Raw genomic sequence first — 24,746 nt, 5'->3', positions numbered from 1 at the left:
AATACACCAAACCTACTCTTCCTCTTTTATCCCGCTCACTCCTGTCCTCTGGAATATCCTTTCTTATGAAGTATTCCCAAACAGCTACAACCTGCAACTCTTTAAGAAAAATATCAATAAAATTCTTCAATCTTCACCCACATCCCTCATGAGGCACTAATGTGTTTATTGGTTCTTTGGCCTCTTGTGTTTGGAATCAATATAAAAAATAAAAAATTTAAATGGGTATGCTATTTTTGATATTTACTAGGGATGAAAAGATTTGATACTTTTAGTATAGAAATGCATTCATTCCAATTAAAATTAGGATGCTCTAATAAGGACTCTGTGAACTCTTTGAACATCTTTCAAAGTGAAGTGAAAGACATTCATGTTTAAAGCTGCGTCTATGAACTAGGCAAGTATCATTTTAAAGGATTCTATGTTCATCCTCAACATTATGCTGTGCAAGACTAGACTTTTTAGATTTACAGTACTCAATAGAGTACTGGTGTTCACTTAATTCTTTTTCCCACCAAACAACCAATCTTTTCAAAATGTGATAAATTACATTTTTTTTTTTAAAAAATCTGATAAACACTGGCTAAAGATAGAAGTAAAAGTCTGTCCTTTGTGGAATTGAGATTTAAAAGGAAATGAGAAAATCTGCAATAGATAGTATAGTTTTGCTAAAAGCAATCTGGTCTAAATAATTTTCTTTCATTTCATGATAAAGCAATAACTGATTGATAAGAGAAATGAATATGCAATATTACTGGACTTTGCTAAGGCATTCAACAAAATTCCATCTCAATATCATTAATGATATCGCAAACGGCATGGCAAATGTCTGCTGAATGCTAAGTTGGATAGGCTGATAAAGATTGATTTTGATATTGAGTTTCTGGTGCTATGAGTGAGCAAATGATAAATGGTGCCAATTTATCATTCAGAAAGACAAAGCTATGCAATCTAGTTTGAACAGATTTCAGAAGGCACATTATACTTACAAGAATTTGCTACAAGAAACTAATGAGGCTATCAATCTCAGAGGATAGTGAATTGAAATTTGGAGTCACATTACAAGGTAATCACATGACAACAGCAATGCCAGGAAAGACTGATATTCACAGATATCAGTTTCCTTTTTTTGACAAGTTGCAAGCAAATGAATGGATTGTGAAATGGTACCTCATCCATGAATGAGTTTAAGGAGAAATGTGATAAGCGACATGAGCTTTCTTCAATGAGTCTATAATAATAATAATAATAATATAAAAGTTATGTGTTACTTATCACTTTGGTCAAAAGATAATTTACCCTTAAAATTTTGAAATAAATCTAGTGATGTGGATGAAAATAACTAAATGTGTGATAAAATTTGAATTCTAGTTGGACACAAAAATCAGAACTCAGAGCTGAGCAGCATGGTATCTGAAGTATTTCAGAAAATAAGTACTTGGTATACTCTATAGCTTTTATACAGCCATATGCAAACATGCTTCATGACTAACAGACAGAATTATCATTTTTTATAATAAAATAAAAGTATATTTTACAATACCAATATGATTACTAGCTGAAAGATTTTTTTAAAAGACCTATAAAATATCAATTTTTTTTTAATCTAAAAAGTTTTAACCAAGTAACAGAAATAAATAAATAAAAATTCAAAGGACATTGTTTATGAATTACTGCAAACAAGTCTTCATTTTGCAAAAAAAACATACCGGTATATAAGTGCCATTTCAAACTAAAAGAAAAAAGCCTAGAGAAATATATATATTTATCTTTTTGGTATCATAAGCCTAAACTAGGCTGACATTTTTCAATACAAAGAAAGAGAATGCTTACTTTAACCAAGATGATAAAATTAGCTACACTTCCTATTTATTTCACACAGTCTAACTGAAATATTCCATGCAAAATTTAATTGCACTACCAGAAAATTACTTCATACAAAACTAACTTATAACAGTGAATATTCCAAATGATAATTATTTTTGGTTCAGTATAAGACAGACCTTTTTGATTTTACAAATATAAATTATTATTTAACTTTTTTTTTATTTGCAATCTGTTATAAGAATCTTAACTTGATATGTAGTTCTTCATGCAACCATTCAAAAGTTAATAAATTAAGATTATTTTTTATTCAGAAAGGATAACACACACACACACACACACACACACACACACACACACACACACACACACACACACACACACACACACACACACACACACACACAAAGTTATACCGGCTTTTAAATGTTACAGAAATGTCAATAAACTGTCAATCGGTATCACCTACAGTTTTTGATTTCTTTCCATTAACATTTCAAATAAACACCAATAAGCAATACTGGGTGGTGGCCACACTTTAGATTACAGCCACTGTTGTTTTGTATGAACGTGGCTCTGAAGAAAGAAAGCAAGAAAGAAACATATCTCTGACTTCTTAGCATTGACATCGAATCAACATGTTTTCCATCAGATTTGGACATGTCATCTGTCACAGAATGGATTCCATGTTCAGCCTTGTAAGTCAAGATCTAAAATGGAAAAAATATTTTAAGGATGAGCAACATTTAAAATGAAATAGTTGTGAAAGGTTGGCAATAACAGAATGATTGTGCAGTGACAGGCAATTAAATCTGTTTGCATTTTGGAAACCCCATGGCAATGAAATGGTTACTCAATTCTCAGGTTTCATGAAGATCTTAAGTTTGCACATGAAGTGTCTTCACGACTAGGCTACTTGTATATATAGATGCAGATAATAATGAGAATTCACAGAATCATTCACAAAGAAGAACTACTTCCATGTAAATTGTAAGTAAATCACTTTCATTATTTAAGGATAATAATTTTCTAAAAGTGCTTTACTGAGTAGTGGCAAATCAATTTGTTAAATCTTTATTACAGCAACTTCCATACGCCAAGACAAAATGCATCAGATGACACATATTGCTACACTTTTGTAGTATGTTCTGCATTCTGTTTGGTCAAGAAAAGGAAACTATTTAATATGCACACAATGTATCAGAAAAATTTTTCTTTCATGAAATGCATTCGAACTGAGCAGATAATGAAAATTAAATTATATAATTACAAAATACTAATAAAAATCTACAAAGTGATACAGATTGACATATTGACATTAAGGGATATTTAATTTTTTTTATATTTTTTAAAGATACTTTTTTGATTAACTTTACATTTAAATCTAACATTTCATATAGTTTAAACTATATGAATGCTAGAATGAAATATATCTTCTTTTTTTCTCCCCTCCAGATAAGAATATTTCTAGTTCATGCTGGAATATTTCCATATGACACTTACTTTAAAAATCTGAGAAAGACATATCAAAACTGATACTATTTTTCTACTAAATTAAAAATTTAACAGTCCAAAATGGTCGACCAAAAACCATTTCTAAAGTGAGGAATCAAGAAAAGAAATAATAAGTTCCTGGTTACTAATCAGAATGTACTGTTAAACAATATGAAGAAAAAAAGTAAGAAAGCTAGGTTATACATAAGAAGAGCTAAACAAAAGTCATGGGGAATTATGAAAAGAATACAAAAGATAAAGGTCATGACTAGCAAAAAATCTTTAAAATCAGAAAGCATAAAAATGGAACAAAGATTATTATAAAAGGAATCAAAAACAATAAAGATGATATACAACCTGAAGATAAGAATATCCTTGATATCTGAAGTAAATACATTAAAAAATTATAAAATAGTGATTGAAAATCACTATTTTCAAAATTGTGAATGGATAGCACTACAGCATCCTAACCAATAGGTCATGGGTTTGAATCCCATTGCAAGCATGAATGTTTATGAATATCTTCATGTGTTAGATGAATTTCAATACCAGTGAAACCACTATCCTGCTTACTAGAAGCCTAGAACTGTTTGAAAAAGTTCATGTTTGTCTTTGAGATTTTCCAGATTATGGAATCCCCACACACACACCACCACCATCATCATCTTCCCCAAGTCTATAGTATTAACATATGATAAATTTATAACCTTTTTGGGGTGAGAACTGAGCAAAAAAATAATAATGACAAAAAATAATAACATAATTACAGAGTTCAGCATGTAATAAATACATGAGGAGCATTTGAAAAGTTGTGAAACTGATAACAGCACTATGCTGTAATGGTCTGAAATGATAAGCATGAATCAGCTTGTGACTTGATGAGCCAGTGCTGCAGCAATGCACAGGAATGGGTATGTATTCCTTAGCTGTTTTATGAAACTTAATTTTTAATGGTGGTAGGAAATGACATTTTGTTTTTTCAAGATAGAGATGTGCCATGGAGTCTAAAATTAGGCTTTAAATTTTATCCTGGCTATAGAAATTTTTTTTTTCACTTGGTTATAATTTAAATTAAACTTGCCAAGAAATTATATTCTTGTTTAATCTTTTATCCAAGCACAAAAAAACAAAGTTTGCACATGAAGTACCCTCACAACTAGGCTACTTGTATGTAGAAGCTAATGACCCTCACATTAATAATGCAAAACACACACATCTTTTCTAACATGTATCATATTGTGGGACAGACCATGATTTCAACCTCTATTAAGACAAAGTGCAGAGGTATCTCTCTCTAAAAACTTTGAGTTTTTAAAAAACTCAAAATTTTTAGAGAGTTTGAAAACCTTAAAGGATCACTACTAAACTCATCACTCTTGCCCTGAATCAAATCATCCTATGACAGGAAACTTAGTAATGGCTACACTAAGTGACAGGCAAAAACCTGCCACCAAGCAGAACCGCTCTACTCCCCAAGCAGTAGGCAAGCCCAATGAAGAACATGATTTAAACAGCATCATCCTCAGAACAGATATCAAGGTTAAAATAGTGCAGAAATAATATATTTCACATATACAAGTAGTGAAAAGGTGTATCACCTTATTATTAAAATACTCTGGGTTAGAGATAGTTATAGGTTTCTTTACTTGGATATGGCCTGGTTGGCCGAATGGTTAGCATATTCGCTCTCCCGACAAAAGGCTGGGAGTTTGAATTCCAGCGTGGGCATGGATGTTTGTAATTGTCTGTGAAAATATTAGTGGTGGTGGATGGTAGATGGCATTGGTGTAGATGATGATGATAGTTGCGGTTCACTGTAGTTGATGGATTGTGAGTGGTGGAGACAGAGATGTAGAGTAGGCACTCTCCCTCGATGAGTCTTTGGGCTCCCTGTAGATGTCAGGTAATAATAATAATATATTCTTGTTTAATCCTTAACTAAGTATAAGCAAACAAAGTTTGCATGTCATGACTAGGCTGTGTGTGTGTGTGTGTGTGTGTGTGTGTGTGCGCGCTAATAATTTCACATTAATTGCCTTAGTATCTTATCTCATAATGCAAAGCAAACATCCTTTCAGACATGTATAATATCATGTATTGTGGGATGGACTACTACCCAGCAGACTGGTTTTGAACTTTACTGAGGTCTTATCAGTGGGTTTCATAAGTAGCCTAATATGCACAAAAGAACCAGAAATGAGGAACAAGGGCAATCTTATAATACAATTAAGCAAATTAAAGGAGGATATAAGCCAGGACTAGATATTTGCAGAGATGGACAAGAAAAAGAGTTAAAACAAAAACAACAACACAAGATTCAAATGGAGAAAATATTTCCATGAATTGTTGAATAAAAATGTTACCTTCTCTGCAACTCAAAATTATATATCAACTACTATTGAAGATGATGATTCTGTAGAGCTTAATGATATAATATATTCGCTCAGAAATAAACAAATTTCCTGCAGAGTTACTGAAAGCAGGAGGAAAAAAATTAGAAGACAAAATCTATGGATTGATTTTAACCATATGGAAGAAAGAGGAAATGCCAAAAGAATGGAGAAAGAACCTGATACATCAGAAGAAGAAAAATAATAATAAAATGGTCTGTGAAAATTACAGAGGTATATCTCTGTTATGTACAGCATACAAAATATTTACCTTTATTTTGAAGAACAGATTAAACCTACTTATGGAGAAGGTAACTGGTATCTAACATGGAAGTTTCAGGAAAGGCAAATCCATAATTAATCAGATGCATATAGTTAAACAATTATTAGAGAAGTTTTGGGAATTTGGCATAAATATTCATTTTTGCTATTTCCAACAAGCATATGACAGCATTAATTATTAATGCTGTCATATGCTTAATTAGAGACTTTAGAATAATTATATGAGACTTTAGAATACCACAAAAGCTAATAAGACTTAGAAGGTTAACAATCGAAAATTTGGAAGCACAGGTTGAAATATAAAATGATTGAACAGATCCCTACATAGAACACTGGCATTGGCTGTACTATGTTGATGATATACAAGCTGTTTGGCCACATGGTCCAGACACTTTGGATATATTTTAAGTGCATTTAAATACCCAACACCCTAAAATCCACTTCACAATGGCAGCGGATTCTAATAACCGTTTGTCCATACCTATATGCTACTCATACACCTTCCTAATGGTTTATTATCTTTTTCTGTTTATTGAAAACCCACACAAACTGGAAGATATTTGAACAAAACAAACATACCATCCTCCAGCCCAACAATGTGGTATCCTAAAAACACTAACTTGCAGAGCCAGAATCTGATGATAATGCTCATACCACTGAACACTCTTACCTGCACCACACTTTATTTAGCCAATAGCTATAATCTCCCAAAAATAGGAAAAACGCTAAATGTTCCCCTGAAATCTCATTACTCCCTTAATACACAAGACCATAGCAGAACTGTTACCATCCCATACTTTCAGGGCACATCTGAAAAAGATATCTAGAGTGCTTAATAAATATCAGCTTCTGACCGCATTTACACACCACACGTGAAATTGGCAACCCTCATCCATTCAACCTAAAGACAAACTCTCTCCTTTATTACATCCAGGAGTGTATGAAGTGCCCTGTGCTTCTGACCTGGCTTACTATGGACATAAGAAATTCATTTGGTACCATCATTATGGCAAGTCAGGACTAGCAGACCATGGATTGGATATCTCCTTCACACAGGAGCAAGTGGGGGGGGGGGGATGTTACACAGAAGTCACATAAGTCAGACAGAGACTGTTTTTGAATCAGCAGATCAACAAGTATGGCTGTATCAATTTACCAAAAATCTGAGAGACAGTCATTTTAACATGAAATTAATACTTCTTAACTCTCTTCTTATCTAAGAATAGATGACATCAATTAGGACTTTAGTTCCTGGTGTTATCCATTGCAATTCTTAAACTTGTTTTACTGTTAACTAATTGTTGTTGTTCGCATACTGTGACAAACTGTTTTTTGTTCTCTGAAGATGCTGGGTATAATACTAGCAAAACATATATCAGCAAGTAAGTTAAATAGATATTATTTTCTTATTATGAGTTTTTTGACTCCATAGAGGCCTGAATAATAATAAGTGAGGATCACGTGCAGTTATATTTTTGAACTTTGCACACATTTGATAGATTTCTGTATGATAAGTTGATGCTCAAGTTTGGTAAGATAGAAGTGGATAATACATTGATTAGATGGTAAAACTGGTTTTCTGAACTCCGTGTGTAGAGGCTTAAGTGCTGTGAGGACATCATGTTGGAGGCTTAATGGATTTTTTACAACACTCAAAAGAATTAAAATAGAATTTAATACTTCCTATATTTCGTCCTAGTCACTAGGACATCTACGGGGATTACAAACACAATTAATGTAACATATACACAAATAACAAACAATAATAAGCCCAACCATGTGGGTGACACTAAAGTCCAATCTAGGTAGAGCGCCCTCTAAGGGTAGTAGTAGGTGGCCTGGAATGTAAGGTGGGAACTCTGGTGATGAGTGTTTCCGAAATCTTCGGAAGCTTAATGCAACCATATTTATTGAGATTTGGTTGGTTTTTGAGAGCTGCTGCTGCTTCTAAGAAAAGTCTCTCTTTCTTGAATTTGCTGTGGTGGAGCATGGTGGTTTTCTTCCATGATACCCTGTGGGTGGTGTCCAAAACATGGTCCGCCAAGCCTGAATGGCCATAGTTGTGTTTGAAGATGTAAGACTTGTGTTCCTCTAGACGGATGGATGCTGATCTGCCTGTCTGTCCAAAGTATGCCAGCTTACAGGAACAGGGTACTTTGTAAACTCCAGGCAGAGAGAGAGGAGGGAGCTGATCTTTCGTAGAACGGATAAGGGTAGCCAGTTTGCGGTGGGGCTTATATGCTGTGTGTAGATTGTACTGTTTTAGTATCTTGGCTATTTTTTCGGATGTGCCACGGATGTAGGGTATGGTGATGGCATTTTTAAAATCTTGTTGACGAGAAGGACGGGGAATAGGGGAGGAGTTGATTATTTTTTTGATACTGTGATCACTGTAGCCATTGGAGAGGAAAGTGCTGTGTATGTGGTTAAGCTCAGTAGTGAGGGCAGTTCCACTGGAACAAAGATTGTGGGCTCTCTTGGTAAGAGTTTTAATAATGCCATATTGTTGAGAGGGGTGGTGGTGGGAGAGTTTGTGAATGTATCTGCCTGTGTGTGTGGGTTTTCTGTATACGGTGAAGCAGCAGCAGCTCTCAAAAACCAACCAAATCTAAATAAATATGGTTGCATTAAGCTTCCGAAGATTTGGGAAACACTCATCACCAGAGTTCCCACCTTACATTCCAGGCCACCTACTACTGCCCTTAGAGGGCGCTCTACCTAGATTGGACTTTAGTGTCACCCACGTGGTTGGGCTTAGTATTGTTTGTTATTTGTGTATATGTTACATTAATTGTTTTTGTAATCCCCGTAGATGTCCTAGTGACTAGGACGAAATATAGGAAGTATTAAATTCTATTTTAATTCTTTTGAGTGTTGTAAAAAATCCATTAAGCCTCCAACATGTTGCCCTCACAGCACTTAAGCCTCTACACACATATTCTAATCATCCACGGAGAAGAACTAGCACGCAAATCCAAGCAATACGGTAAGTCAAAACTACGACTATCTAGGCAACTAAATAGGTTGGCCTTTTTAAAACGATGTCGGGATACAAGAGTGACACCAAACTGCGTTAAAATGAAGATCAATTTCCATTCCAAAAAAGCACTTTGTATATATAACCGTGCCAGCCAGGCATTACTCCGCGAGCAAATCGCCTCTACAGGTGCGACCCTCGCAGTGAAGAACGCCGCCATTGGCTCCTTACATTTAGAGCTCTCCACCGTTCTTAACCCTGAACTTTGGTCGATTCTCTCTGGCATTTTGGAAACTTCCGCACAGAGAGAATTCCAAAAAATAAAAAATAAACACATCAAGAAATATAGCAACCTTGTGAAAAACAAACCACAACCACAAATTCAACCACTCCAGACAGTAATAAACCTCTCTTCCAAAAGGCTCAACGACGATGCCGTCAGCGCCCTTTGCCTCGGCCGTAATTTTGCCGTCGCTCCGAAGGAAGTGCCGGTGCTTGATGTAATGGTGAACATCGAACGTGGAATCGGTCGCTTACCGTCGGAGATAGCTAACAACATCAGACTCGACGTAGCCAACATCCTCGCACATTCTTTGCCGCCAAAAAGTAATTTATCACATGCCCAACGCACGGCTCTCCTGAAACTACGTAAAGAAAAAAGTATCGTCATCACCAGAGCGGATAAGGGTAATGCCGCAGTCGTTCTTAATACCAGTGAATATAATCGTAAAATGAACATTATCCTCCGCGATCGCGCTACCTACATCCGCTAGAACACGACCCCACAAAAACACAAGTTAAGAAACTAAAAATTTTACTCAAAAAAGTATCTTCCTATCCCCCTGATGTCACAAAAAAACTTAAACCTTTCCGCTCCCGTTCCCCCCAAACATACGGTTTACCAAAAATCCACAAACCCAATTCCCAACCCAGGCCTATAGTAGATGCTACCAATGCACCTTGCTATAGACTATCTAAACAGCTGGCCAACTCTCTGATCCCCCTCACTGGAAGGTCCCCTTCCTATATAAAAAACTCGACCCACTTTAAAGCACTCACAGAAAATTTAACCTTGAAGAAGACAGACATATTGGTAAGCTTTGATATCTCCTCTGTTTACCAATATTCCCTTAATTGACACCTTATCTCTCTTAGAAAACGTTTTTCCCTCTGACATCTTAGATCTCTTTTCCTTTGCCATTAACTCTGGGTATTTCTCTTGGAACAAAAAAATCTACAAGCAGATAGAGGGAACTGCCATGAGTTCCCCCCTCTCACCCCCCCTTGCCAATTTCTATATGGAAGATTTCAAAAAACGAGCCATAGACTCAGCCCCACTCAAACCTTCTATCTGGCTAAGATATGTAGATGATGTGTTCTCTATTTGGCCTCATGGCCCAGACACGTTAGACTCCTTCCTCAGTCATCTCAATAGCCTACATCCAAGAATCCAGTTCACTATGGAAAAGGAAAAGAACAATTGTTTACCCTTCCTAGACACCTTAGTCACACGCCTGCCTAATGATACACTTACCTTCACCGTATACAGAAAACCCACACACACAGGCAGATACATTCACAAACTCTCCCACCACCACCCCTCTCAACAATATGGCATTATTAAAACTCTTACAAAGAGAGCCCACAATCTTTGTTCCAGTGGAACCGCCCTCACTACTGAGCTTAACCACATACACAGCACTTTCCTCTCCAATGGCTACAGCGATCACAGTATCAAAAAAATAATCAACTCCTCCCCCATTCCCCGTCCTTCTCGTCAACAAGATTTTAAAAATGCCATCACCATACCCTACATCCGTGGCACATCCGAAAAAATAGCCAAGATACTAAAACAGTACAATCTACACACAGCATATAAGCCCCACCGCAAACTGGCTACCCTTATCCGTTCTACGAAGTACCCTGTTCCTGTAAGCTGGCGTACTTTGGACAGACAGGCAGATCAGCATCCATCCGTCTAGAGGAACACAAGTCTTACATCTTCAAACACAACTATGGCCATTCAGGCTTGGCAGACCATGTTTTGGACACCACCCACAGGGTATCATGGAAGAAAACCACCATGCTCCACCACAGCAAATTCAAGAAAGAGAGACTTTTCTTAGAAGCAGCAGCAGCTCTCAAAAACCAACCAAATCTCAATAAATATGGTTGCATTAAGCTTCCGAAGATTTCAGAAACACTCATCACCAGAGTTCCCACCTTACATTCCAGGCCACCTACTACTGCCATTAGAGGGCGCTCTATCTAGATTGGACTTTAGTGTCACCCACGTGGTTGGGCTTAGTATTGTTTGTTATTTGTGTATATGTTACATTAATTGTTTTTGTAATCCCCGTAGATGTCCTAGTGACTAGGACGAAATATAGGAAGTATTAAATTCTATTTTAATTCTTTTGAGTGTTGTAAAAAATCCATTAAGCCTCCAACATGAGGTTTTCTGAACTATACAAGCAAGTTGTGTGTTGGGGCAATGTCCCAAAAAATAAGGTAACCACTGGTGTGTGTGTGTGTGTGTGTGTGTGTGTGTGTGTGTGTGTGTGTGTGTGTGTGTGTGTGTGTGTGTGTGTGTGTGTGTGTGTGTGTGTGTGTGTGTGTGTGTGTGTGTGTGTGTGTGTGTGTGACAGGGTTCTGTTCTTGGACCTATTTGATGTACAATTGACCTTTGAAGAAAACACAGGTTCGAACTGCATGGTTCCATTTATACGTTTTTTTTTTTTTTTTAAATAAAGATATTGGCGAATTTTTTGGAGATTTGCGACAATGTCAAAAAACTTGCAGATGAGCTGCATAGTGATATAGCCTAGAAATATCAAAAAATTAATGAAAAGTTAGGTATGTCATGAATGCATCAAATATATGTAGACACTGGTCTATTTTATCATTTACTATGATAAAATATGTATAACGTAGGTACCAACATACAATTCTTGAAAAACAGATGTTAACTTACGGTATCGATATATATATATATATACAGTACAGTACTGTAAATGTATTTTCACTACCTTATTATTTTCTTTAATAACATTTTATTTTCTCTAGCTTACTTTATTGTAGGAATATAGTATATAATACATACACACCATACAAAATATGTATTAATCGACTGTTTATGTTATCGATAAGGCTTCTAGTCAAGAGTAGGCTATTAGTAGTTAAGTTTTTTGGGAGTCAAAAGTTATACACGAGTTTTCGAACAATGCAGGGGTCGGCACCCCTAATCCCTGCATTGTTCAAGGATCAACTGTTTATTAATGATATTTTATGCAGATTGACTGGAGAGCTTCAGCTGTTTGTTGATTATGCAAAGTTGGAGAGGTGGGAGAGTTATAAGGAATGCTGCTGATGTAACTCCCTTCAAAAAGATTTGAATAGATGTTCAGTTTGCATAAATGGGTTGCATTTTTAATGTTAATAAAGTGCAAGTGTTAATAATGTTAACAAAGGTTCTTAATGTTAATAAAGATATAAGATACATGTGTGCTATATCAGTGAAACTCTGCTTCAAGAGGTGAATGAGATATGAAATCTGATTAACACTGATAGTTAACAGATAGTTAACTGAAGTTTAGAGGGCACATTACAAGTATTGCAAAGACACGTGCAGCATACTGCTGCTATGATATGGAGCACACAGACAAGTACTAATAATGAAATGGTTGTGCCACTGTATAAAGCATTGGTCAGAACTCATACATGGCCTATTGTTCTCATATTTGTCACCTACTTTCCATTGTAATGTGAAATGCTAGATGAGGTCCAGAGACATGACTAAAGCTGTACAGACTCTTAAATATTGGTTATTGGAATAGGATGAAGGAGTATAAATTGGTCTGGTGGACAAATGGAAAGAGGCAATTTAGTGAAGGGATTTTAATGGATTATTAAAAGAGTGGAAGATGAGAAGGAAAGAACAAGAATGGTTTGTAACAGTTGTAAATGTGTCGTGAAAAGGGGAGTGATAAGTAGATTTTTATATATAGAGTGGTGGATGAGTGGGTGGTTGGAATGCATTAAGGGGAAACAAATGAGATTATGGTTCAGCATAATAGATATGTTGCTTATTAAGTGAGACTTCCCACAACGAGGCTGTTGATTCAATAAAGGATTTGTTATGATAATGATGATGATAATAATAATCCCCCTCTAATCTCAAAAGGTGCCCATTGATTCTACATATTTTAACACCAAACTGACCATACCAGCTTATCCTCCTTCCTCTTTTCAACAGTCTTCCTCTTCTAGTTGTGTGTTATCAGATAACACACACAGCTGATATCCAGAGCTTTTCAGAAGGAATAAAAGAAAGTTCTATATCAGTGTTCTGAAACTCAGGTTTTTCATTCGAAACAAACAAAACTGTCCTGAAAAACACATACAATTAAAGTCATATAACTGGTATCATAGCATTAGTCACTCTGCCATAATTCCAAATAACCCAACCTTTGAATAGTGTAGCCTTATACAGGACTGGTGTGTGTGTGTGTCTGTGTGTGTATACATATATATGTATGTATATACATATGTGTGTGTGTGTGTGTGTGTACATACATATATATGTACGAGGGTGGTCTGAAAAGCCTAACAATGAAAAAACAAATTTATAATTTCAAAATTATTTTTATTTTTCAACATAATCTCCCTTAATACTAATACATTTATTCCAGTGATGCTCCAGTGCCATTATCCCATCCCTGTAGTGGTTCTCAGTAAGATCTACAAAATACCCCTCTACAGCTGTAATCACCTCTTGATTAGAATGCTGCTAACCAGTGAGGAAGAGTTTTCGTTTTGGGAAGAGATAGAAGTCAGAGGGAGCCAAATCTAGGGAATAGGTTGAATGTTCCAACAATTCATAGTGAAGATCCCTTAATTTTTCCATTGCCAAAACACCTTTGTAGGCAGGTGAATTGTCCTGATGAAAGATGATTTTTTTCTTTTGCAAACGGGGTCTTTTCTCACAAATTTTTTCATCTAATCTGGCAGGGCTGACACAGAAGATAGGAATAATATAGGTTAAAAGATAAGAATAATATTCCCCGGATGCTATTCCCTGGATAATTTGGATGCCTTTAGCATCCAAAAACACCAATACCATGAACTTTCCTGCTAACGGAACCGACTTTGTCTTCTTTAGTACTGAACAACTGGCTTCTATCCACTGTTTTGACTGCTGTTTGGATTCTGGTGTGTAATAGTGAATCCAAGTTTCATCTATAGTAATAAATCGATGCACAAAATAAGTTTTATTCTTGTTAAAATGCTCCAAGCACTGTTCAGAGATTTTAATGTGAGTGCATTTTTGATCTGTGAGCAAGCGTGGCACCCATCTTGTGCAAAACGTTTTCATTTGCAATTCTTCATGCAAAATATATCCTACACATTCTTTGAAAGGCCTATAGTCTCAGCAATTTCATGCACTTTGACTCGTCGGTCATCCAATACCATATCATGCACTTCATCAATGAGTTCTGGTGTTGTTACACTTTTTAGACGTCCTTCACATGGATCATCTTCAAGGCTGGTACGGCCATGTTTAAACTCAGCAACCCATTTCTTAATTGTCGAAAAGTAAGGAGAAGAGTGCCCATAAACTTTTATGAATTTTGAATAAATTTCTTTTGCCATTAAACCTTCTTTTACAAAGAATTTTATAACCGCACGATACTCAATTTTATCCATTTCAAGGAATACAGACAACACTTTTGCTTCAGACAGCTGTATAAAACAAAATACTTGATAGAATGACTTGCAATTTCACAAGGATGCTTATGACAGATGTACCAACTTAGAAGAAAAACTCCGTACTCTTCATTCAAGGAGATATTATGTCGTAATATCTTAATGAAGTAATGTGAGATACAATGTGTATCTCACCCTCCAAAAGATAAATAATGATTACACTATATGAAAGAAAGAACTGGAAGAAGTGATAAGGAGAAAAAAGGTAATGAAAGCCTTACCTTTTTCCTCCTTACCTGTGTCTTTGCAATTTTTCTACATTTTTAAAAGAAATGTGATATAATACACATGAAAAACTGTTGAAATCCAGGAGACGATAGCCGATTCATAGCCTGGATGGATATTGGAATGGATGGCTGATAGAAGTCAGTGAAATGCATATGGGAGTAGAGGTCTTGAAAAAACAGAGGCATGATAAGCAGTGAACCTGCATAATGATTAAATATCAGAATATTCTAATCTATTATTATTATTATATCACACCTCCAGGGAGTCCAAAGACTCATCGAAGGAGAGCATCTACTCTACAACTCTTAGTCTCACTACTCCACCAACCTTCATCATCTAACACCAACGCCATCTACTGCTGACTACCACCACTAGTACTTTCACAGACAATCACAACATCCATGCCAAGGTGGGATTTGAACCCGCAGCCTTTTGGCTGGAGAGCGGATACGTTAACCACTTGGCCAACCAGGCCAGCCTATGCATCTGCATAACTCTAGATCAGTGAATTGATGCTGAATATTATCTTAGAAGAATATGAATTATCTCAGACTCTTTTGTTTGTAACATTTGAAGCTCTCCACAATCACCAATTACTAATATTTAGTCTGTATGTGGTATTAAACTATGAGAGATTTCTGCAATCTTCTGTATGCAAGATTAATATTTTAAAAATTTGAGTCAAAGATTTAAAACATTAACAGTGCTGATTAGTAATGCAGTTAAGCATAGAATTATAAAAATACATATGAATGATGAAATAGGAAGCAATTTCATCATATAATCATTGGGAAAAATTCTGAGATGGAATCAAGCACATAATTTTTTTACTAATGTTAATTTAGGCATCCGAGATTTGAAATGATATTTCTATTGGTGAAAACAATTGACTACTTCCTTTATGCAAGGCTTGCTTTATGTGGATTATGTAAGATATACAGGCTAATTTAAAATAACTCTGAAGAGACAGAAATAAATATGAGAAACAGAATATCCTGATATCTGAAGAAACACTACACTGTTTTATGTATTCACCATTAACAAAATGTGTTGAAATCTTGGATCAAAAACATTTTTTGATTCAAGATGTCCAGTATGGAATGGAATCTAATCTCACATAGAATGAGACTGGGATGGACATAGGATATGGGATAGAGTGCAATGTTCTATCTGATGTCATGATCAATTCCATATAAGTGTTATGCATCTGTGGATTGTCTTGAAGGAAAAAATGTTTCATCAACAATTCTGTTTTTTCTGAACTGCAACTAACGTTTTATTCAGCAAAAGTCCATTTGCATGCATGTTCATTTTTCTTCAACACATTAAACTTCAACTCATGTTGAAGTTTAATGGAGAAAACACACATCTACAGATAATTCATCATGATCATTCTCATCTGTTCATGACGGGTTAAGTGTTCTATAAATTCTTTTCCTCCATTGGTTTCTCTTCTGTGTCAGCCATGCCATCTGCTGGAATGAGATGAAGCCCAATCTGATCTTTGCAGCTTCATGCCATCTTCTTCTTGGTCTTTCTCTGCCTCAGTCACCTCAAACTCTTCTGTGAAGAAGGGCATGGGGCAGTTTTTCTTGTTACATTCTGGCTATTTACCCTAACTACTGTAGCTAGCTTTTATGTAGGCTATTTAAAATGTCATCTGCATAGTCTAACTCTTCTTTTACTTTATCATTTGTCTTTTTTTTCAGCTCTCTGCTTTGTACAAGCACCACTGGAAGGAACGCTGAATTGAATAACTTAACCTGTAGACTATGGTAAAAATTTTTTTTATTTTTTTCCTCCATATTTTGTTTAACTTATTCATTGCTGGCTCTTACATCTTCATTGATTAATGAAAAGAGTTGTCATTCAATGGCATAAAGCCCTGATCAGACCACACTTGGATTACTGTTCTCAAATTTGGTCCCCAGGATTTGGAGGATGTGGAAAGGGTACAGAGGTGGATAACAAAAATAGTTTCAGGACTATACATGTGGACTGCAGAGTTTGGTAGATAAAAGAAGGAGAAGTGATATGATTGAGACTTTTAAACTGTTGAGCGGTAGTTACAGGGTTACACTGGGAAGTTCTTTCACTTGGTGGAGCAGCAGGAAGGAGTGATGACAAGAGGCCATCCCTGGAAGTTATGAAAGCAGGCTGTGAGCAAGAGGGTGAGGAGTCGTTTCTTTACATGGAGGGTAGTAGAACCGTGGAATGCATTGCCTAATAGAGTGGTGAGAACAGTCAATGAGTTCAAGGAGTGGTATGATAGACTGTTTTCTAGAAGGATCTCCCACAATGAGTATTTTGACTCCATGGAGGCCGAATCATAATAATAACTTTACATACTGTGTCCTATAATTTAAATCATTTTGCAAGGTTCCTTTTCCATCCTATTTTTACTTTTTTTTTCTTGCTTAATGAGAAATGCCACTCCAAATATCATGGAAAGCTGCTTTGAGCCACAAATACTGACATATAAACATATAAGTAACTGTGAACATGCAACTTCCTAGGGTGATTCAGGTATCAGATGCATGAAAATATGACAAAGGAATAAGTAGATGCACAAAAGGAATGAGTTTAACTGTCAAAGCTCGGTGAGAAATGTTACACAAGTCAACAAGAATTTAATTAGGACCAAAACAACAGAATTTATGTATTTTAGGGAACAGAATTTAATAAAGGAATTTTTTTTAATGCAGCACATTGCAATATTAGGGTTCTTTATTACAAGCAAAAAAATATGCTCAGCTAAGTGTTGTTCAATGATAAACATTTTAAAAATATATATGTATAGTTATCAATATAAAACAATTGAATTTTGTAATATGAACATAAACAGCCAAAATTCAAGTAAAAGCATAACTGACTATATTTGCACATATATACATGAATTTGACTATATATACATGAAAAAAATATAAAAAAATGTTAAAAATGCACATGAGCACATTTGTATCTCTCTTTGAGACAGCTATCTCCTGTCAAACTGGAATTCCATTTTTAGTAGTATTGTTGCTCCAGTTCGATGATGTCTTAATGGAAGCTATACACTTTGCTCATTACTCACTGCACTGAGATTTTTAGGAAAGAAGTCCAGTGGTGAGAATAAAAGAAGTAAATTATAAGAAACATCCTTGGTCACCATCTTGTAGTACTTTGTAATTTGATCAATCAGTTTTCTGCAATTTTCAGTTTTACTGATCTCCACAAAAATTCTTCAGCAATATATCTTTGAATTATTTCCAGGCTTCTAGTTCTATTTTAGTGAGATGAGACAGTTTCCAAATTATTCATCTTTTAATGTTTCTCTAATCTGAGGTCTAACAAATATACTTTTCTAAAATTTGACTTCTGAAATTTTTAGAAATCCTGCAATCAGATAACAGAAAGTAGGTCCATTTTTATCCTGTAATAAGTTTTTCATAAGACATAGTTTAATATGTAAGTAAAATATTTTCTTGGGATCAATGAGGAGTATTTGTGTTTTATATTCTCTCTTCCTAGTGTAAAATCTTTTTTAGGAAGACTATATTTTGACATTATTCTGTTCATTGCCTTACTTTCAAATGAATAGAAAAACTAGGCATGTTTTGTAAATCCATCATGCATATCCAACAGTAATGCAATGATGTCTAAACTTAGAGAAATGCATGTGATAGTCTCACCATTAAATTAGAAATTTTCAAAAATATCTTTTATACTTATTGCATATGTGAGTGATATGGCATGCTTCTTGTTGCTATTATGTAACAAAACTGTTTTCAAACTCCTTTTGGAACACTTCACAAACAAGTACCAATCTTTTGACTTGTACTGGAGTAACAAATTCCATTCTGCATTTCAAAATATGAAGCTGGGATTTTTTTTTCCCCTAAAAATAGAAATTTTTGTTCCTGGAGCTAATAAGATCCACTGAAGAGATAAGGTCTAAGCAGTTTAGATGGGTATCAGATAAATTCAAATCTCTAACAAACTTTTAATTCTTTCTGTACAATCATATGAAATCTGTTGGCAACTTCATAAAATGCTTTTATCTGATGAGGATACTTCTTATTCATATCGAAAGCAGAAGGTTCATCAACCATCAGTACTACAATATCTTGTGGTAATGGTAGATTTTAAGTTTGGGCACAATATCAAAGGTGTGTTTTTTCAAGGAAAATCCAGATAAATTAGTTAAACATAAGTAACAATCTATTACACAATCTTTTAGTTCTTTACAAATCACTGGCACACCAAAAGTATCAGATCAGCCTTTTCCTTGAATTCAATGAGTCCAATTATAACTTTAAATTTCCCAACCTAAGTTATGCAGATATATATATATATATATATATATTTGTACTTGTGTGGTACACATAAATACAAGCTTTCTATGCTTCTTGTTTTACAACATCTAACTTAAAAATATGAACAGAATAATATTAAAGAAATGAGAGATTCAAAGTCGTATGAATATAAGTAAAAAAAAGCTTTAAACAGGCTGAGTTTGTATTGCTACATTCCTCAACTTAAGACAGGTTTAGATGTGTTCATATATATTCAACCCCTACTTCCATTAATTTTTGAACTACTGCTACATACCTTGAGACACTAGCAAAAGAGTATAATACATAGCAATAATTTCAAATTTTAGTATTGTTGCCAATTTGTGATAAACTAACTCAAAAACTTATGAAAAAGTAAATGCACCTAAAGAAAATTTACATGATGGAGATTGTTCTGATTTCATATTTAATTCAGCACCTTAAAATATACTAGAATCATCTGAAGTAATTTCAGTTAAAAAAAAAAAACTGAACCATGTTTTATTATTTTGAGCAAAGGTGGAATAGCAGTGAAACCTGAAGGAGAAAAGATGGAAAGAAGAATCCTCATACCACTACTGAACATGAATATAGTGTTCTCTCAATTTACAATGCTGGGAAATCACTATACCAACTGGTTAAATAAATATGCAGTTCCAAAATGCTGCTCCACCAGCAGTCAAGGTATTGTGTTAATCTTTCAAAGACTGACAAACTAAAATTTCAGTTATTTGGGAGATGGTTAATGGTGGATCAATGCATTCATTCAACCTGAATTATACAACTGATTATAATGAACTCATAGGAGATATAGGATTAACTAGTTATATAGTGGGTAATTTGTTATAGTGAATTTTCTTTGTAAAAGCACTGTGCTTATGGGAGTTTGACTGGGAGTTTTCAACAGTTGCTAAAGCAAAGTAAATCTGTTATAATGGTGTTTGCTTTAGCAGGAGTCTACTGTATATGAATACAAAAAATTATAAATTTATAAATTATAAATTCAGCCTTTTGAGTGCCATTAAGTCAGAATTCAGATATGTTATCAGTGGTGAAGTGAAGTAATGTAGACTTTTTTCCCCAGACCCCCGCTCAAGTATAGGTATCCCTTGCTTAACGTGGGATTTGATTAACATGTGAAATTAATTGCAACAATCCCTTTATATATGCAGCAAGAGTTTTAATTAATGCGTCTTTAAATTTACCAAAATTCCATCAAATATAACATCACTGCTACGATCCATGGATATGGGCGCCATTGCAACTTTCAAAACCTATTTTCTAAAATGACATTCTCAAAGGCAGTAGAAACAACAACTGGAAAAAATGCGATTATGCTCCAAAAATTTTGTAAAAATTTCAACATTAAACACACAATTTGAAAACATTCATGACTCATGGGAGCAAGTTGCATGAGAGCTGTTCAAAAAACCTTTTGCCAGAATGCGCTAAATTTAATGGTTTTTAAAAGCCTGTAAACAACGTGGTTGAAGAAATTGTTGCAATTGGTGAAGACCTTAGTTTTGATGGCGTTGATGCAGAAGATATTAAAGAATTATTGGGTTCAAATTCAAAAAATTTCAGTGACGTGGATCTTGAAATTGAACAACAACGTGCATATGAAGACAACGAACAAATGGAATGTGAAGACGAGGTTCCAAAGGAGATAAGAGTCAAAGAACTGCATGGAATATTTTGCAGTTTAGAATCGCTTAAGCAGCAAGTAATGGATATGGATCCAGATGTTAACTGAAGTATGCTTGTTTGCTGAGGTCCAGAGAGTCATTTTGCTTGTTATCATAGAATTTATGCTGATAAGAAAAAAAACTAAAACTGTTTGAATGACTCTTGTTAATTTTTTTTTATAAAAAAAAATTGCAGTAACTAATGTAGGTGCAAGCATTTATTACACATTTACTTTGCATTCATTTTTTATTTTCGCTAAAAGAGTACCATATAAAACAAATTATTAATACAGTAATCAATCATGGATGAACTGTAATTTTTACCATTGATTATTATATTTGATGAACGCAATTTTGATATACGCGGTAACATCAAGGGATTAATTAATTAATCGCATTAATCAAGGGATACCTATATTTAAACTTTGTTTTGACTAGACATATTTCTAAATTTCTTAACTTCTTCTTACACAGGCAGCGTCAGACCAAGATAATTTCGTGCCCCAGGCAGACTCTGATCCTGCTACATGTAGGCCATGTAGCAGGATCATTATACTAAAAAGCACTTTCAGAAACGAGAATATTATTCTCGTTTCTGAAAGTACTTTTATATAAACATGAGTCATTATACATAATAAAAAGCTTGTGTTCAGCTAATGTTTGGATTTAATCGCAATACTTTGGCAAGGTTCATGTTCAGCTGATGTTCGGATTTAACAGAACTACTTTGGTAACGTTCATGTCACATCTTATTCAACTTTGTATTTTGCCATTACAAATGCATTTAACAGTCAATATTAAATAATGTAATATTATATTTATAATGTGAAGGTTAGGTTATATTTATTTAAATGATATATACACATAATCAATGGAAATTTTTGGATTTCATGGCCATCGTAGGATAATAAAAATTATTTTGGTACAAAAAATGTTTTGCACAATGTTAAAACATTTTTCTATGAATTTTTGTGTTATGTTACTTTACGTGGATAGGAGAAAGAACCATTGGCCTTTGACAAAAAAGAAGATAATTAGTTTAGTTTAGATAACTGTAATGAGATTTGTACTTAATTATTTTTATTTGTTTATGTTTATTACAAGCAGAGAATAGTTAAATTGTTAATAGTTTTTATTTCTTTCCTTTTTCCTTATTTATACTTTTGTGGAATAATGTACAGTGTTTGATTTTTACATTTTATTCTATTTTTTACTTTATTATTGCAAACACATTCGCAACAGGTTATACTAGTACATACATAAAGATAAAAAGTATATAGACAGCATTCTTAAATATGTGATTGCTTCATGCTTGCTAAGTAGACATTTCTATCAATAGAAGATAATGAATTATTTTATGTTCTTTTGATATTTGCATCTTCTCAGAGTGAAAGAAAGTATAGCAATACTTCCATTACCAAGTAATTATTTCTGGAAAGAGTGCAGGCTCTAAGACCCTAGTGCTGGCCTTAGTTTTGGCACCCCTACATTTGCTGTCCTGGGTGGGTGCCCAGTCAGCCCGCACCCTTAATCTGGCATTGCATACAGGTTCACTCTAGCTTCTGGTTTGACTGAACTATAGACCCAAGTCTTTATGTGTATGTTATTACATATTAATTAAATTAAGAATTTACAGAAATTAAACTGCTAGAAATACATACAAAAAATAAAGGAATGCATTCAATGCTTGTGATCAGAAGAGCAAAATAATACTTCACTCAACTATCGTTAATCATTTGTGCTTACCTTCTTTATTGTTTTTCTTATTTCCTTGTTTCTGCTCACTTAAAGATTCTTTTTCAAATGAAATCTTACTATGCTGATTTTCTGGTTTTATTTCTTTCACAGAGACACATTGTGTATCTTTCAAATCTGCATCTTTCAAAGATGCTTCTTTAATCTCCACAGGATCTTTTGCCCCCAACATTTCATGTTCATAATCAGACAAAATACGTTTCTTGGGAGAAGTGAGTGAACTGGCATTCAATTCTACTGATGTTCTTGATTTTTTTGGGGGACTAAGTTTATAACCATCATCACATTCATGACGTTTTCTTTGTTTTGGAGATGATTCAGGTGGAGGGTAAGAAGCTTTACGCTTCCTAATATTTCGATTTTCATTTTGGACCAGAGGATCTTCTTCAACTTGTTTTTCATTTTGGAACGAGTGTTCCTCTATCATTTGGTTCTCATTTGGGGGTGGTTGATCCTGATTTACCTGTTTCTCTCTTTGTTGTGTATCATCACCTTGTATTTGTTCCAATTTTACTTTTGTTATTGTGTTTGCACAATTACTCCCACGACCAGACAAACTAAAATCAAACTCTGTTGCTCTAAGATTACTTCCAATCATTGAAAAATAGAAGGCCAATTCCACTTTTGAGCGAAACTTCTTGCCATTTGGGCTGCAAAACAAACAAGAAATTTTATAACTATTATCATTTCTTCTAACCAGCATATTTATAATTATAGTTAATAAGAATCTCAACTAAAGTATGTAAACTGAAATTATCTCATATTTCAGTATATCATCATCATCATCATCAAATTTCTGATATGTACCTTTGGGGGGGGGGGTACAAAATATTATGATGGTACTAAATGAAAAAGTTAAATCATTACTAACTTCCTATTGGAGGTCCTGTGCTACCAATGGAATGAATAGGAGTAAGTAAGTAACTTCATAATGACGGTTTTCTTCCAGATTAATCTGTTATCTGTCTAAACTCCAATATGATCAGATTCTATATTTCTGTCTTCTAAGGCACTTCTTACTGTATCCATCCACCTAGTTGCTCTAAGTCTTTTCATGCCACCCAGGCAAAAAAACAATTAATTTTGCAAAACTTTTTTCTCTCTCTCTCTCTCTCTCAGGGATCATACCACCTGAGATAAGATCTGCTAACACATACCTGAATGCTAAATGTCAAGTTCTTTCCTAATATCCTCGTTTTTAATATGACCCCCCCCCCCCCGGATCTTTCTGAGAACTCTTATATCAAGCGTTTTATTTCTAAATCAGCTCTTGGATGTTAAAATTGGTTTGAACACTGTCTTGCATACAACTAGTTTAGCATTTTGACTAATTTCCTTCTTTATTATTATGATTCAGGACTTATTGTGGGAGATCCAATCTAGAAAATACAACATCTATCATACTACTCCTTGAGTTCATTCACCATTCATGCTCTCACCACACTATCAGGCAATGCATTCCATGGTTCAATTACCCTCCATGCAAAGAAACCACTCCTCACCCTCTTGCTCATGACTTCTTTTTACAACTTCCAGGGATGGCCCTTTTCCCCCCTGTTCCACTAAACAAAAGAACTCACCAGTGTCAACCCTGTAACTATTTCTCAACAGTTTAAAAGTCACAATCATATCACCTCTGCTTCTTCTATCTACCAAATTCTGCAATCCACATTCCCTCAGCCTAACCTCATAACGTATAGTCCTGATATCATCTGTATTATCTGCTCTCTGCACTCTTTCCAAAGTTAATTTATCCCCTTCAAATCCTCGCAACCAAATTTAAGCATAACAGTTCAGGTATTGTCTGTCCAGGTGTTTATATAATGGAATGACAACTCTTTTATTTCTACTGGTCAGCATTCTCATTATTTCAGCAATCTTCTGGGTTACCTTCACCTTTGTGATATGTTCGTAATTTCAGGTTTCTATCAAACATCACCCCATGATACTTGCTTCTCCCACTTCCTTCAGTACAGTTCTTTCAAGAGAGTATGTAGCCTCCCTTTGCAATTCGCTGAATTAAACTGAAACT

The 24,746-nt window shown here is 34.7% G+C and overlaps 1 protein-coding gene across 3 annotated transcripts in view; it reads right to left on the bottom strand.

Annotated features, from left to right (window-relative positions):
- Positions 1–24,746, bottom strand: part of LOC150101818 (methyl-CpG-binding domain protein 4-like) — a 352,401-nt gene that overhangs the window by 253,185 nt on the left and 74,470 nt on the right. For all 3 annotated transcript variants that reach the window (XM_090401062.1, XM_090401061.1, XM_090401060.1), the window contains exon 5: positions 22,706–23,364. In XM_090401062.1, coding sequence (XP_090257188.1) covers positions 22,706–23,364 — 659 coding nt within the window. The remainder of the gene's footprint in view (positions 1–22,705; positions 23,365–24,746) is intronic.

The sequence above is a fragment of the Typopeltis vanoorti genome, chromosome 11, assembly GCF_054136105.1.
Source record: "Typopeltis vanoorti isolate ZY-2024b chromosome 11, IOZ_Tvanoo_1.0, whole genome shotgun sequence".
NCBI lineage: Eukaryota > Metazoa > Arthropoda > Arachnida > Uropygi > Thelyphonidae > Typopeltis > Typopeltis vanoorti.
Note: the sequence above shows the minus strand (reverse complement) of the source record. Positions and strands in the feature narration are given on the sequence as shown.